At 33.2% G+C, this 17,052-nt stretch overlaps 2 protein-coding genes across 4 annotated transcripts; one reads left to right on the forward strand and one right to left on the reverse strand.

Annotated features, from left to right (window-relative positions):
• The first annotated feature begins 561 nt into the window (after positions 1–561).
• On the forward strand, positions 562–7,633 carry LOC113520374 (nischarin). The gene is made up of 4 exons (XM_026905697.3): positions 562–1,191; positions 1,370–1,616; positions 2,724–2,842; positions 4,938–7,633. Exons 1-4 carry the CDS (start codon positions 751–753, stop codon positions 5,526–5,528), a joined length of 1,398 nt encoding a protein of 465 aa, XP_026761498.1. The 5' UTR covers positions 562–750; the 3' UTR covers positions 5,529–7,633.
• Positions 7,634–7,842: 209 nt separating this feature from the next.
• Positions 7,843–13,245, reverse strand: LOC128202009 (UDP-glucosyltransferase 2-like). 3 transcript variants are annotated; one of them, XM_052900781.1, is made up of 7 exons: positions 13,067–13,245; positions 11,311–11,506; positions 10,765–10,959; positions 9,941–10,163; positions 9,087–9,306; positions 8,802–8,929; positions 7,843–8,438 (listed from the first exon to the last, which is right to left on the reverse strand). In XM_052900781.1, the coding sequence occupies exons 2-7, from the start codon at positions 11,439–11,441 to the stop codon at positions 8,211–8,213; spliced, it is 1,125 nt and encodes a 374-aa protein (XP_052756741.1). In that variant the 5' UTR covers positions 11,442–11,506; positions 13,067–13,245; the 3' UTR covers positions 7,843–8,210. The 3 variants fall into 3 exon arrangements, with proteins under 3 accessions (XP_052756741.1, XP_052756733.1, XP_052756749.1); XM_052900773.1 differs by having other exon boundaries at positions 8,710–8,929; positions 13,067–13,244; XM_052900789.1 differs by having other exon boundaries at positions 8,187–8,438; positions 8,792–8,929; positions 13,067–13,184.
• Positions 13,246–17,052: the final 3,807 nt, after the last annotated feature.

Here is a 17,052-nt window from a genome sequence, read left to right on the forward strand (position 1 = left end):
GCGTTTTTTTTAACATCCAATTTCTGTTAATCCTATTGATACATGAAATGTAGGTAAGACATGGAAGATCTTTTATGTACATGGATATTTCAGATATTTCTCTAATATATCTATGAAGGTGTAGGAACCATTGCGTTATGAGCAACACTGTGTATATTATAGAATATGCTGCCCACGAGACTCCGCGCTCGTTCTCATTTTTGAGAATTAAAGTATTATGATTTCATCCTCTGTGCTTGTGTAATTACTGTATAATTTATCTAACGTATTCGACTGTTCAAATTGAAACAGTCATGTAAACAAAACTTGATTGACTACAGAAACACAAAATCAGGATTGGTCTCCAGCTGGACCTATTCACAGAGGTAGTACCCATGCCCTCTGTGTCCTTTGGTTATATACTCTTTGGCCCCCTGCAGACAACTTTCTCATAAGTATCCTAACTTGGTGAACTAGATAGTGAATTATAGTTATTTATCTAAAATACTCTATTAAGAATTTGTAATTTGAGTCCCTTTTCATGCCAAGACAATTGTCAATGTCATTAGACACGAAGCTGTCAGTTATCTGTCATATCAATTACAAACATTAAATTTTTGTGCTGCTTTTTATTATTAATTCGTGGAATTTGAGGAAATCACCGCTTCCAAATATTTCGTCACGCGAAATGTGAACACCTAATTAAACACTGCATTTGTATAGTCCCGCCAAACAGTTTCAACAGTTCTGCTCATTCGTTCTATCGTAAATATGTCTTCGTTTGTAGACCACAGAAACAATAGTGTAGTGAGTGTAGATGAGGCTACAACAAAAGATGGTGTTACGTACTACACAATCAACGTCGGAGTGGGTCCCGTCAACTGGAACGTTTTGCACCGCTACAGTGACTTTTTGGAACTCCATGAATATCTGGTGTCAAACCATGGGGTGGCAAAAGAATTGCTACCACCCAAAAAAGTTATCAGAAACAAAACTCCCAAATTCGTAGAGCAAAGGCGCGAAGCTCTCAATGTGTATCTCAAGAACATCTTCAATTATTTAAGGCTGTCTATGCCTTATGAATTTGCTCATTTTTTACATTTTCATTTGTATGATATATACTTTTTACTGCAAGAGTTAGCCAAGACATTATATTTAGAAGGTGATAAATTCTTAGAAAATGAAAAGTCACACAAATTTACTCCACTGGAGGTATTTTATTACTGTTATTACTACAATCATGAATAGTTATATTTATCACCATGCTGTCATACATAGATTCCAATTTTAAAAAGCTTTCCTTTAAGATACTTATTTATCAAGTACAAAAATGTAGATTATATTGTTGGTGCAATAAAATATATATGATTAAATAAATACCTTATTTCAGCTTCATGCAATAACTCAGCGATTAAAAGCTGCCTGTCCACCTACAGAGAAAGTGGACCAAATGTATGACTTTAGTCACATATTGGACTATTGTTCACACCTTCATTCAGTGAGTGTGGAAGGAAATTATGAGAAATATGGAACAAGCAATATCATACCTAACAATTTAAAGTTTAGTCTTGTGCCATTTAAGTCTCTAGTGGATTTAAAGATATTAGGAGTACCTATGGAATGCATAGAGAGTGTTGGTAAGTTAAAGAAATATGTAAATATATACGATTATTATCATATTTCTCATCATATATTTATCTCATCATTATCATATATCATCATCATATGTGATATTAATATGATGACCTGTCAGTGTAACTGTTGAATATTTGTATTCATAAATAATTGTTTTGTTTTATTATGTTTTAAAAAAAATTATATATCAGTGTTTAAATGTCAGTTTTTTTGTGTGATAATAGAAAGGTAACCTCTCCTCCACTATTAGCATATGCTGGAGGGGCACCAGTGAATGATGATAGATGAAGATGAAAACTGGTCTGTTGGCCAACTGTAGTAAATTTATCAAAAATTAACAACTATAGTTTTAAGGGGTAGTCAACGTGATAAGGTATTGTTAGCAATGGAGCTATTGATTCTTGATACTTGCTACTCTACTACTCACCCTACCCCCCTTTTCAATGTATGCTAGTTGTCTAATGCCCATAATACTACAACCTCTGCCCCATTAGACAAGGTATGAATATAGGTATATTGATAGAATTGTTCCAGGTATAATGATTGTATCAATAAATTTATTTGTACTTTGTTTAGAGGCTTTATTGGTTTGGGTCTATATGTCATATGATTTGCCCAGGGATATTTTCAAAAAATAGTTGATTTCTTCTGATAATGTACAATAATTGAAAAATCACCCATTTACCTTAGAATAATAACATATTCATTACATTGTCATTGTCCCATGGAATTTCAAGCATTTGTGAATACTAACAATCCTATTGCTTGTAGCAAATTCCTAGTGAAATTGTCATCATAGGTCAACTGGCTGTCCTGACGTCATCTTCACCTACTATATCTACATATATTGTATGGGCAGCCATATTGTTTTTAGCAATAATGCCAGCCATTGTTTTCTCTATGTGATTGTTTCTTGTAATTGTTTGTATCTATAATAAGTTTACTATTGTAATCTTTTGAAGCAAACAATAAAGGTTATCTATTTATCTACCTAGATATATATATATATATACCTATATATACCTTCTGTATATCGGCATAAACTAATAATATAGGTAAGATACCATTTAATTTTCATCCATTAAAAAACAACTTTTACAATATTCCAGGTACTCTTCGCAATACACTAATGAGCTTGTCTATATTAATGGCTAATGTGGTGTCACTCAATGAGTTTCTACTTGTAGATATTCTACACAAGGACCCATCAAGTATTGCAGATACTGTTGTAAGTGTTTCTCTAGTATTATTATTGTTATTATTGGCCTTTTGTGTGCCTTAATTATTTCGGCTATTATTGTTGGCTGATACAAAAATAAAAAAAGTCGATTGCTTGGGTACCTCTGTCCCATTCTTGTTCTGTTCAACCCTAAAGCATGGCTGTGTTTAGGTTTGAAGGGTGGGATATGGAGTGAATTTACTGGGTATGGAGGAATAACACCTGAGTCCGTAGGAATGGCAAAGCATGGGGGTATCATGGGCGAAATAGTGTACTCTGTTATGTCCATGGTACTGCTCACGCAACAGTTACCACTTTCCATCAGGTGGGCCGTCAGCTTGTTTGCCATTCTAAGTTGTATAAAAAAAATGAGGAAAATATTCATTAATACAATATTTCTTTTATAATATTGCAAATATGTCTGAAATTATAAAATGTACAAACTTGAAATATTTCCTATATTAATGTTTCTTTTTGTGAAGAATACTGTTTTTGTAAACCCCCAAAATATTTCTTATTAGAATCAATAATATTTGTACACATCCTACATAGGATTATTACTCTTGTGACCATTACATATTTCAATAAAAAAAAAAAATTGTGTAATATATCATCATCATTAACACCATCTCAGCAGATATCTATCTAGTGCTGAACATAGGCCTCCCCTATTGTGTAACATATACAACAGAAAAAATAAGTTAAATCAGCACACTACTCCATTTTGAAGTTGGTTGATAAAATAATAACGTAAAATACAACTAATTGTTCGTCTTCAAAATAGAATAAATACTTTATTAACACAATATTATAATGCAAAAAAAAGGTTTAGAGTGGTAGCCTTAAGACAAATGTAGTATTGAGTAAACTATTATTAGATTTAACTAGGAAATCTTAAAAGCAGTTAAAAGAGGCAAATATCTAAATTTTATGACTGTCTGATTGAGATATACACTCAGCATTGAATGATCAATGACTGAAATTATGTCAAATGTCGAGTTGCCCCAACTGATAATTGACCTCTGACCTATTATAATTCTTTATTTGCGCCCATTCGCTTACGATACTGCGCATCAAACATTATCAATATACAACATTTACAAGCTTATCAAATACAAATAGTCATTTTATAGGTTACACTCAATATGATAAATCAATGTTAATATTCGAAACAGACACGTGTTGATCGTATGATGACTCAGTGGAGAAATTATTGTATATTTATATGTTTATGTTCTTTCTGTCTACAATTAGGTCATAATCATTATAGAGAATTGCTTCAAATTATAGACGTAATTAATTGCACATTCAATTCATTATAATACTAATTTATTGTATCTGTAAGAGATTGCCCTAGCGATAAGACCGCCTTTTGTACCTTTATATGTATATTTCAATCTGTAATTATGTTACTGTATTTCACTTGAATTATTCACTTGTCATTGTATATTTTTATATATGGTGCAATAAAGAGTTAAATAAAATAAAAAATAAAATATTGTCTGTAGCAATATTAAATATTCCAAATTAGTAACCTATTGCACATATCGTTATCTATCTACCGATAGATACTTGCCCGAAATATTCCAGAACTTTGGTTTTAGTTATATAGATAATACACACTATCAAAAATACTATCCCTTTATTTCCCTTCAAGTGTTTCCATCTCAAATCCTGGGTTGAAATAACATAGTTAAAAGTTCACTAAAACTTTTCAGTATTGCAAAAATTGGCATTAAATTTATAGAAACGCATAATTTTCTTCCGGTAATAAAGTTGCCGTGTGGTCCCGGCATAAAATGGAACCATCTCTTCCTTTCCCGAGAGTGTCATAAAAGGCGACTAAGGGGACTTAATGGGCGAAGGTTGGGCAGCAGCGTCCATCTTAAAACGTCACTAAAGGCTAATTGCGGTTGCCTGTAAGCGTAGCAATTACTGGCAAAACCCCCCCAGTGGTAAACTATCATAAGAAACGGCCCTGTTGTTTGTAGAAGTCTGAGGGAGGCCTATGTTAAGCACTGGACAGATAACAGCTAATATGATGATAATGATGATGATGAATAAAGTTCTCTTCATCAAGTAATTAGTATTAATTGTTTTACAGAAATGGAAAAAGCTGACAAAAGTGAACTTCGCCAGCAACAACATACATCAAGTCGATTGGGCGATCAAATTGGTACCAAAATTACAAGTACTCAATTTCTCTTCCAACAGACTAACGGAACTCTGTGATATATCAAGCCTGCACGAATTAAGAATACTTAATCTATCCATGAACAAGTTCTCAGCGTGTGAGAACTGGCATGCCAAAATTGGTAACATCGTCAAAATTGATTTATCACAGAACCAAGTTGTCTCTCTGCAAGGTTTCTCACGGTTATATTCCCTAGAAAGCCTAGATTTAAGCTGCAACCTCGTTACTGATGTTGAAGAGGTCCAACATATATGTAAATTGCCTTGTTTAGAATATCTCTGGCTAACTGCCAACCCTGTTGCCTCTACCATAGACTATAGAGTGAAAGTAATAGAGCAGTTCAATGCTAGAATGGGAGAGTTATGTCTAGATAATGAAAAAGCATCTCAAAAGGAATTAGATACGGCGAGGGTGCTGCAAGCATTAAGGATAGTTAAGGAAGGTAAAATACCCAGTTTCCTCGAGAATAACAACACGAGTCATAGCTTTCACAAGAGTTGACAATGAGGTTGAGCGATCATTTTTATTTCTAATTAGACATCTGACAATATGTGCTTTAATTGAAGGGACTAATCTATCTATTGATAGTTAATAAGATCTAAGGACCCATTTTATTATTCCTATTAAGCACGCAATTATATATTAGAATTATAACAACGTAATACATATAATTTAATAAAAAAAAGAGCATGTAAAGCAGTTTGAAATATTTAAATACAGTAAACCTATTTCTGAAATTTAAACAATTTTGAATCTTCATGCTAGATAGATGTGAATGTTTCAAGGATATTTTTTGTTTTCTCAAACTGTTCTCTTCCTTTATATTTTTTTTTTATCTTTATTTATTTAGGGACTTTTGTCCTTTTAGGCACGTCAGTTCCATCATACCTTAATTAGGACATCATTCGATATATTTTAACAATCAAAAGATACCACCCACAAAATCAAATAACATGAACGAAAGGAATGTCGTGGAACAATTATATTATTTACATAGGTGGAAGAGAGAGAGAGAAAACCTAATAACTTATGGTCAGATGTTATATTAAAATTACATGCTACATTAAAACCTTCATCCAACTGTATCATACACCGGGGGGAAAGGAATTGTTAGCAACGGAGTTTGACAGCCCCATTGTTAGCAATATGCCTTATTAGGTTGGCCTCCACGTAGTTCCCCCTAGAAACCATTGTGAACAATTCTTGTTGAATTCGTCACGATAGGCTAACTGACCTACTTCATCCTCACCTATCATCCTTCACTGGTGCCCCGCCGATGTATACCGATAGCGCGGGTGGGGTTGCCATTCCATTATCATCCATTAAAAAAAAAACATATCATACACCAGGCTCGCGTCGTCAGACGAGGGGTCTGCTAGAATGGCATGAAACATTCCTATATTATCTTTATTAATCCGTAACTTATTAATCACTTCTTTCCTCTCGTGGTTGTTCTTGGCGCATTCCATCAGGACGTGTTGAATATCATGTGATTGTTGACACCTAATGTTCCTACCAATACTCTATCTAACTCTGTATGTGTTCGTAAATTAAAAATCGAAAATGTAAAAAAAAATCTGAACATTAATATAACAATCTGAAATTTTACTAGTTTTTAAAACAAAACTAGTCATTAACGTACCTAGAAACAGTTTCTTCCTTACGTTAAAGAATAATTTATGTTTTAACTCGAATATAATTTGATTACGGTATAATAAATAAAATGACATGTAGCATATGTTGTTGACTCTTTTTAGAAGTACATATTGGAAGTAAGATAGATGTAAATCACTTTGGTCCTGTCATGTTGTACCAAACATAAAATGGTATTTATAATAATTGTATTAGCTTCGTTATAATTTGCTTACATTTGAGAACAATAATAATTTTGTATACGACTTTCAATTGTTGTTAATTATAATATATAAATGCATGTTTATTTATATATTAAAATAGTTGAGTTGAAAATGTTAAGTTGAATCATTTAGTTTGATTACAAAAAAATCGTTCTATGTAACAATGCAGCCAATTTAGAAGTGCTAATTTCTATTTCCTTTTTTTTTTTGGCCAGACACAGTATGGACGGTATCTCAAAAATTTGAGAAATATTATTTAAAAACATTAATTTTATAGATTGCTTTAGATCGATTTTGAAGTGCACTTCTATAAACCAATCTCTACAATAAAAATTTTAATATGTAGTTTTAGCGTCCGTATAGACACTGGACGCGAGTGTTCTATGGCGTTACATTGACTTTTATGACCAATCTTCCGCGCAATGTGATCAGTACGGGGGTTATTTACTTGTTATTATTATTTTTAATTTTTATTTTCTTTGACCAAATGTGATAATTAAATGGTGATGGTTAATATAATTTAATTGCAAATAAATGGTGTCTATATATATATATAAGAAATAATAATGTATGTTCAATTGAAAAAAATCTTTATGTATATTATTATGGTAGATATAATTGTCAAGACATTTTCTTATTCTGTTCCTAAAAATATTGTGGTTAATTTATCTTGTGAGTTAAACAAAGAATTCTCATGTTGTGATTTGCAATAAAATAAAATAAAGAATTATATAAAAAAAAAAAAAAAAACATGAAAATCACTTTCTTATGCAAATAAATGCATTACTAATTTCACGTACTTTTGTTATATTAGGTTTACTAAGTTAATATATGTTAGTGCATGTAAAGTAACTATAAAATGATCAACTATAAAATCGTCATCAAATCGTATCAGACTGTTATCAAAAATACTATGTAAACCTTACTTTCAATTGTTTATTAAAATAAAAAAATTAATTACAATGCAGTTTTTTAAATAATCGAATACATCTTTATTAACGAATAATTGAGAATAATTAATTTACATTTAATATAAAAAATGATAATACAATTTTTATTATAATTAATTGAATATTGTTAAGTATTAATGCCTAGTATTATTATTTGTGATTCCGATTAAACAATAAGTTTTATTTTTTGACATTAAATATATGTAATTATGTTATTAATATAAATTGTATTCAAATGTTTGTCTTTCAATGAACCTTCGTTACCGAAATGAGATGACAATCGGAAATCTTTTAATCTTTAACCGTTTCAAAATCTTTAATATATTTTGAAACGGTTTTAATTACTTTTTTTTTCTTTCTTTTTACTCTTACATTTCTTATAAATAATTTTTATTACAACAAAGAAGGTTATATTGACTATAGTAAGTAAAAAAATCAGATCGAGGTAGTACTTCTGGTAGCACGGCACGTGCAGCGCAGGCGAGCGGAGGTGTGCGGCGCCGCGCGTGCTCGCCACGTGCCGCACCCAGTGCACCAGCTCGCGGCCCGGCGACACCGGCCGGTCGTGGTATATGGCTGACAGCTCCTTTGCCCTCTGCCTGTATCTGGAGCCAAATATTAAAAAACGTTAATACACTGTGTTCTCCTTCAGAAAATAATAAATTTCTGTTATATAGGTTACCCTTTTTGTACTATTGATTTTCTATCAGACTGTATGTGTAATTATTAATAAAAAAATATCGGCAGTGAAAAGAGGTATATCTTTACTAGACACGCAATACTGAGAAGAGGTGGAAAAAACCCTCTCTTACCCCCCAGGGGGAAAGTTGGTAGGGACTAGTGGAACTGGCCATTCTTGATAAGGATTTTACTTACTTTGGCTCATTAAGCATCCTGTCAATAGCTGTTTTCAAGTCGCTCGCTAAATTACGAGTAAAATGAACTCTGATAGCGTAACCTCTACTGACTGCTTTCTCTACGTTCACGAATTGGTCCATATAAATCGGTATGCCGATGATAGGTATTCCAAAGTGAACAGACTCGCTCGATGACAACTGGCCTCCGTGGGAGATGAAGAATAAACATTTTGGATGAGTTGAAAGAGAAACAATGTTACCTTTACACTAGGGTACTCAGAAATCGAAAGTGTAACTTAATAGATTCAAAACAGCAAATGAACGTTGAAGATGGAATTGCCAAATCTCGGTTTTAAAGTAGATTTTTAAGCATTATATATATATCAGTATACTAACCTAAAATGCTTGGTTGTGGTGCCCAGGACATGATATGTACGTTTTTGGGCAAATTATGTAGTTTCTCCTCAAACTTCCATATTACAGTTTGCTTTAAACTCCCAAATATTTTTAGAATATTTTCAACTATAGGTTTAGGTATGTCTTTGCTTTTTAGTGTTGAACCCATGCTGAAATAAATAACACCGTTTGTTGAACTGTCCATTAGACTCTGCAAATCCTGAAAATAAACAAATAATGATCTTACTAGATATTACACAATCCTATAATAAATGCGAAAGTTTGTAAAGATGGATGAATGGGCAGATGGATATTTAATACTTTTTTATAGAAAAAATACTAAACGTATTGGAATAAAATTTGATACACGCATAGGTTATATCCTAACTTAGCATACTCGTATAGGATACTTTTTTTATTGATGGATGTAGGTGAATCGGCGGGATACAATTAAGAAAAAAATAAATGCATTTATAATATGACTAATCAGAGATTTCGTTATTCCTTGTTCTTAATGCCTAATGTAAATGCTAAAGTAAAAGGAATACAGATACCAAGAAAATAAATAAAAGCCTGTTTCCCATTAAGGTAGGCAGAAACAATGGAATGCCAAATGTTTCTATTCAAACAAGCATCTTTCGCTTCTTCTACATTCGTCAATCTTTTCATACACGCTTGCTAGTTATGGGTATTTATAATTTCGTCCTTTTTCAGCACGTCGCCTATGAGGTAGCATTCCTTTTTATTTTCCAAAACATTCCCAAAATATTAATTTGATTTAATTTGGCTTTTCTTATTAGAAACCTGTGCTCAGCCCAGTGAGATGTTATAATTTATTACGGTGAGTGGTATACCTTCGGCAGTGGTTGTGTGTGAGTTGCAATGTGATAGCCACCAATCAACTTAAAGTTTTGTGGGGTACTCGGTATATTACCGAACGCGTTGTAGTCATTGGCCAGTATCATCGAAGCATTATAAATTAACTCATGATAATTCGGCAATGTTCTGCCTCGTTTCTCTATAAGTGGGCCGAAATATTTCTCATATGTATATATTTCTTTTGGTGTGGTTGAATACCTGAAATTTTAATTTGTCACATACATTTTTTTTGGGTTGACTGAAAGAGATATTTTTTTTTTATGCTGCGTAAGCTCTTTTAAATCGCTATAACAATATGTATATATATTTAAACGTACTATGCCTCAAAATTACATGGTCATTAAAAAGCCTGTTTATTTATTTTTTGCATAAATAAAATGCTTATTTAAATAGTCAAACTGTAAGATATTGAGCATAGGCTTCTCTTATGAGGAAAAGGAGTAGTTTAGTCCTCAGAAACTTTAACGCATTTTTTTTATACAGCTTAGAATGGCAAACAAGCTGACGGCCCACCTGATAGAAAATGGTAACCGTCGCCTATAGACATGAGCAGTATGAAAATAAGTATGACTAAACAAATATAGTTCTTACCAGGTAGGAATTACTATTTTTTGTTCATATGAGAATGTTGCCTTCTAATGTTAAGAGTTTCTAGGCTTCCTACGTTGTACGTGAAGGTTTTGTTCATCAAAAGACAGCCTTATCTGCCCTCCCGTACAATAGCAACCGAATAGCAATCATCCAAATATTCTAAATTTCAATAATTTGAAAGCCAGAAACAGAAAATTACAATACGAACCATTTTATCCATTGCCACTTTATCTGCGCCCATAATTCCTGAAGCCTCACAATAAAATTAAACGGTGGTAAATTAAACGAGAGGTAGTCAGCTGTGTACGCCGGATTGGTCGGTTCGTCGATCAGCCGTAAAACTTGCCAGTGTACTCCCATGGAATAACTCCAAATCATCGGACAATTGTAAAGTGCTGAAAATCTAAGATACACAAAATTATAAGGTTAGACTTTCGAGTTCCATATTGGCATTACTAAAGATACTAAAGCGACCGATGTAACCCGACGGATCAGCAACTTGAAGTGTCAATGGTTCGACCATATAGCTTGAAGAAGTGGTACCAATGAGGAAAAACAGTATCGAGTGGCAATCCCGTATAAGCAAATAAAGTGTGAGGACTTCTCACTATACATGGAGTCACTCCATCTCAAATGTGTTGTAAGAAATCAATGCATAGAACTGGTACGGGAGCGTTCCTTATTGTAGTTTATGCAGGAGGCCTATATTCAACAGTGAAGCGATTATGATATGAGTAATTAAAAAAATTCTTACGCAGCATATATTTCAGTTTCATATAAATCAGCAATCACGAGATCAAACTCTTGTTTGGGATCTTCCATCAGCGCTTTGACATCTTTGTTCTCAAAAGTCATGAATGCATTATACACAGCAAAGTCTTGCATAGCTTGAGCGTCATTTACTTCTATACCTTTGTCAATGACAGTGCTAATATCAAAAGCTCCACCATCTGCAATAATACGAGTTCTTACTTACTTTTATTTTTGCCAATGGGACAGAGGTTTCTATGTTGACGACTGTTGTACCAAGTCAAAAAAGGATGGTAAGTATTTTTAATTTATTTTTAATTTCGAGGGCTCTTATACTACAGAACATTTTATTTTTAATGTTATTTAATTAAATATTTAATTCTATCATACGATACATACAGCCAGATATATACACAGAGTTAAAAAAAATATAATTGATCCAATATGAGTTTGTAACTTTAATTATTAATTATGAATTTGGGCACATAAACTAAAAAAGATTATGTTCCCTCAAATGTTGCTTAATCTATAATAATCCTTAACTTTTGTGACATCGTTCTTTTATTCTTGCTTGACAATTATTATTTATTTAAATGTATTTAAAATTGTAATGTGATGACGATTAATGGTATAAAATGGACTTGATGTATAATGTGAACTATCTGTGTAACGACATATGTTTGTATGGCGTACAGGCTAAACATGCCGAACGATATTATATTGTCAACATCTGCATGTATTTATACGCATGTTTTACACATAAATAAATCTTGAATCTTGACTCTTAACAATTCAATATTAAAAATTACATGAAGTAGAACCGCCTTGTATAGAACTCACTACCTAGCAATAAACATTTATTAATGTTAATTCAACAGATTATTCAATATACAATATTTCCTATTATTTCTAATTATGTTATCAAAACTCAAATCTCTCACAAACACATCGTTTTATGTTGAGTTTAGAGTGCAAAAGTCCTGAGTTCGATTCTGGCAAAGAACAAACACTTAAGGATAATTTAAATTGCCGACTAACTGTCCGGTGAATGAAAACATTGATAACAAATCTTGACGGCGGTGATAGAGTCGTTCTCTATCACGTTGTATCCTATGCAATAATATAGGCATGTCGAATATTACGTTCGCAACAAGTACGTATCTCTGTCTAACTCGTTAGGGAATATAGTCGTGTCGTGAGTATATTTATTATTTAATTTTTAGAACACAGGGATGGGCTTCACCAAATGGTAAGTGACTACCGTCGCCCATTAGCACCTTCAACACCAAAGGAGTCGCAAGTGTGCTGCCAACCTTTTAAAAAAAGAATGTGCTATTTTTTTGAAAGTTATGATGTTGTATCGGTTCGGAAATACTGCTGCTATATATAATAATAATAATAAAAAACTACATAAATAAGATTTATTTGTGTAATTTGTTTTTCTTAAATTAAAATACCTATTTTCGTTTGCTACGCGCACCTTTTGTATGTAGCAAATTTGCCTTGTGGCCCAACATAGAATAGGCCACCCCTTACTTTCCTATGGGTGTCGTAAGAGGCAACTAAGGGAACTTAATGGTAGACAGATGGTCAGCAGCGTCCCTCTATAAACATTACCAGAGCCTAACTGCGGTTGCCAACCCGCATGCCAAGCGTGAGAACTACTGGCAAAACCCCTAATAGACTTATGTTTAGCAATAAACAACGGCTGATATGATAATGTAGAAAAATTTAAATAATAGACTATTTCAAGAACTCACCTGGAAATGCGTCAAAGTTGCTCTTTATGTTTATTTGTCGCAGTTTTGTTTCGTCTTCATTTTCCAAAGGAAACCCTGTTATGTATGTTATCTAAAAAGTTGTTTATACTTATAGAATGTTTCAATTTATATATAAAATGCCGTGTGATCCCGGTATAGAATGGGCCACGCCTTCCTTTCCTATGAGTGTCGTTAGAGGCGACTAACTTAATAGTCAAGAGAGCAGCAGCGTCCCTATTAAAACACCACCAAAGCCAGACTGCAAACCCGCCTGCTAAACGTGAAATTATTGGCAAATACCATGGGAAGTGGCCTTCAGATTATAGTTCAAGACTTAATAATAGTCTATGTGGGAGATCTATGTTCAGCAGTGGACTATTAAAGGCTGATATAATGATGATTAACTCCTTCCTATCCTTATTAATAATTATAAATGGGAAAGTGGGCTTGTTCTTTTTATACAACTTAAAATGGCAACCTAACGGCCCACCTGATGGAAAGTGGACAGTGGTACCATGGACATAACAGAGTATACTGTTTCGCCCACGATACCCCCATGCATTGCCATTCCTGAGGACTCAGGTGTTATTCCTCTGTACCCAGTAAATTCACGCCATATCCCACCCTTCAAACCGAAACACAGCCATGCAAACACAGCTGCTTCACGATTGAAACACGAATGAGACAGAGGTACCCAAGCAATCGACTTTTGTACAAAGTCTCCCTCTGGTAAAATTGTTTGTTTGACTTTTGGTATTAAGGTAAGATTGGTGGAGCTGTTAAGCAGCAATCTGATAAAAAAGAAGTGGTCTCTGATAGCTGATATATGCGATAGGGAACAATTATTAAATAAGTCCGATATAAAGAAAAAAAAACATTTATTATATTATAATATATGAAGAAGACATGTTGGTGTTGTTCAGTAACAGATCTTCGTTGCTAATGTTGCCAATATATATATATATATATATATATATATATATATATATATATATATATATATATATATATATATATATATATATATATATATAATAATAAATGAGATATGAAACAAGTAGTATTACTCAGCCGACAATGAACAATGATAAATGAGGATGAAATCAAGATAGATGGCTCATTATGATTAACCAGAAGTTAACCACGAAATCAACCTGATAGGAAGTAAAAAATATTAAAACGACCGTTTTTTTTTGCTGGGTGAAAATGGTATGGTAACCCCGCCTACGCTAACGGAATACGCTGGCGGAGCACCAGTGAAGGGTGATAGATGAGAATGAAAACAGGCCAGTTAGCCCATCATGATGAATTCATCAGGAATTAACCATGATAGTTTCCAGGGGGAACCGCGAGGAGGTCGACCTGGTTGGGTATATTATTAGCAATGGGATTCTCAGTCTTCATTACTAACAATCCCTTTCCCCCTTAAAACGACCGTTAATATGCCGCTCTGGTGATTGTTAGTCGTATCTAATGAATAGAGGTAAATCAAGGTTAATGAACAATAGCCATCTGTTGGTTTGGCCTTGGTTTTCGTCGATGAACTGTAGCGGAACGCATATCAAAATTAAGTAAGTTTCGGTTTGAAGAGTGGGATATGACGTGAATTTACTGGGTACAGAGGAATAACACCTGAGTTTTGTGAAGAATACTGTTTTTGTAAACCCCCAAAATATTTCTTATTAGAATCAATAATATTTGTACACATCCTACATAGGATTACTCTTGTGACCATTACATATTTCAATAAAAAAAAAAAATTGTGTAATATATCATCATCATTAACACCATCTCAGCAGATATCTATCTAGTGCTGAACATAGGCCTCCCCTATTGTGTAACATATACAACAGAAAAAATAAGTTAAATCAGCACACTACTCCATTTTGAAGTTGGTTGATAAAATAATAACGTAAAATACAACTAATTGTTCGTCTTCAAAATAGAATAAATACTTTATTAACACAATATTATAATGCAAAAAAAAGGTTTAGAGTGGTAGCCTTAAGACAAATGTAGTATTGAGTAAACTATTATTAGATTTAACTAGGAAATCTTAAAAGCAGTTAAAAGAGGCAAATATCTAAATTTTATGACTGTCTGATTGAGATATACACTCAGCATTGAATGATCAATGACTGAAATTATGTCAAATGTCGAGTTGCCCCAACTGATAATTGACCTCTGACCTATTATAATTCTTTATTTGCACCCATTCGCTTACGATACTGCGCATCAAACATTATCAATATACAACATTTACAAGCTTATCAAATACAAATAGTCATTTTATAGGTTACACTCAATATGATAAATCAATGTTAATATTCGAAACAGACACGTGTTGATCGTATGATGACTCAGTGGAGAAATTATTGTATATTTATATGTTTATGTTCTTTCTGTCTACAATTAGGTCATAATCATTATAGAGAATTGCTTCAAATTATAGACGTAATTAATTGCACATTCAATTCATTATAATACTAATTTATTGTATCTGTAAGAGATTGCCCTAGCGATAAGACCGCCTTTTGTACCTTTATATGTATATTTCAATCTGTAATTATGTTACTGTATTTCACTTGAATTATTCACTTGTCATTGTATATTTTTATATATGGTGCAATAAAGAGTTAAATAAAATAAAAAATAAAATATTGTCTGTAGCAATATTAAATATTCCAAATTAGTAACCTATTGCACATATCGTTATCTATCTACCGATAGATACTTGCCCGAAATATTCCAGAACTTTGGTTTTAGTTATATAGATAATACACACTATCAAAAATACTATCCCTTTATTTCCCTTCAAGTGTTTCCATCTCAAATCCTGGGTTGAAATAACATAGTTAAAAGTTCACTAAAACTTTTCAGTATTGCAAAAATTGGCATTAAATTTATAGAAACGCATAATTTTCTTCCGGTAATAAAGTTGCCGTGTGGTCCCGGCATAAAATGGAACCATCTCTTCCTTTCCCGAGAGTGTCATAAAAGGCGACTAAGGGGACTTAATGGGCGAAGGTTGGGCAGCAGCGTCCATCTTAAAACGTCACTAAAGGCTAATTGCGGTTGCCTGTAAGCGTAGCAATTACTGGCAAAACCCCCCCAGTGGTAAACTATCATAAGAAACGGCCCTGTTGTTTGTAGAAGTCTGAGGGAGGCCTATGTTAAGCACTGGACAGATAACAGCTAATATGATGATAATGATGATGATGAATAAAGTTCTCTTCATCAAGTAATTAGTATTAATTGTTTTACAGAAATGGAAAAAGCTGACAAAAGTGAACTTCGCCAGCAACAACATACATCAAGTCGATTGGGCGATCAAATTGGTACCAAAATTACAAGTACTCAATTTCTCTTCCAACAGACTAACGGAACTCTGTGATATATCAAGCCTGCACGAATTAAGAATACTTAATCTATCCATGAACAAGTTCTCAGCGTGTGAGAACTGGCATGCCAAAATTGGTAACATCGTCAAAATTGATTTATCACAGAACCAAGTTGTCTCTCTGCAAGGTTTCTCACGGTTATATTCCCTAGAAAGCCTAGATTTAAGCTGCAACCTCGTTACTGATGTTGAAGAGGTCCAACATATATGTAAATTGCCTTGTTTAGAATATCTCTGGCTAACTGCCAACCCTGTTGCCTCTACCATAGACTATAGAGTGAAAGTAATAGAGCAGTTCAATGCTAGAATGGGAGAGTTATGTCTAGATAATGAAAAAGCATCTCAAAAGGAATTAGATACGGCGAGGGTGCTGCAAGCATTAAGGATAGTTAAGGAAGGTAAAATACCCAGTTTCCTCGAGAATAACAACACGAGTCATAGCTTTCACAAGAGTTGACAATGAGGTTGAGCGATCATTTTTATTTCTAATTAGACATCTGACAATATGTGCTTTAATTGAAGGGACTAATCTATCTATTGATAGTTAATAAGATCTAAGGACCCATTTTATTATTCCTATTAAGCA

The sequence above is a fragment of the Galleria mellonella genome, unplaced genomic scaffold, assembly GCF_026898425.1.
Source record: "Galleria mellonella isolate WM207_F2 unplaced genomic scaffold, CSIRO_AGI_GalMel_v1 utg1267, whole genome shotgun sequence".
NCBI lineage: Eukaryota > Metazoa > Arthropoda > Insecta > Lepidoptera > Pyralidae > Galleria > Galleria mellonella.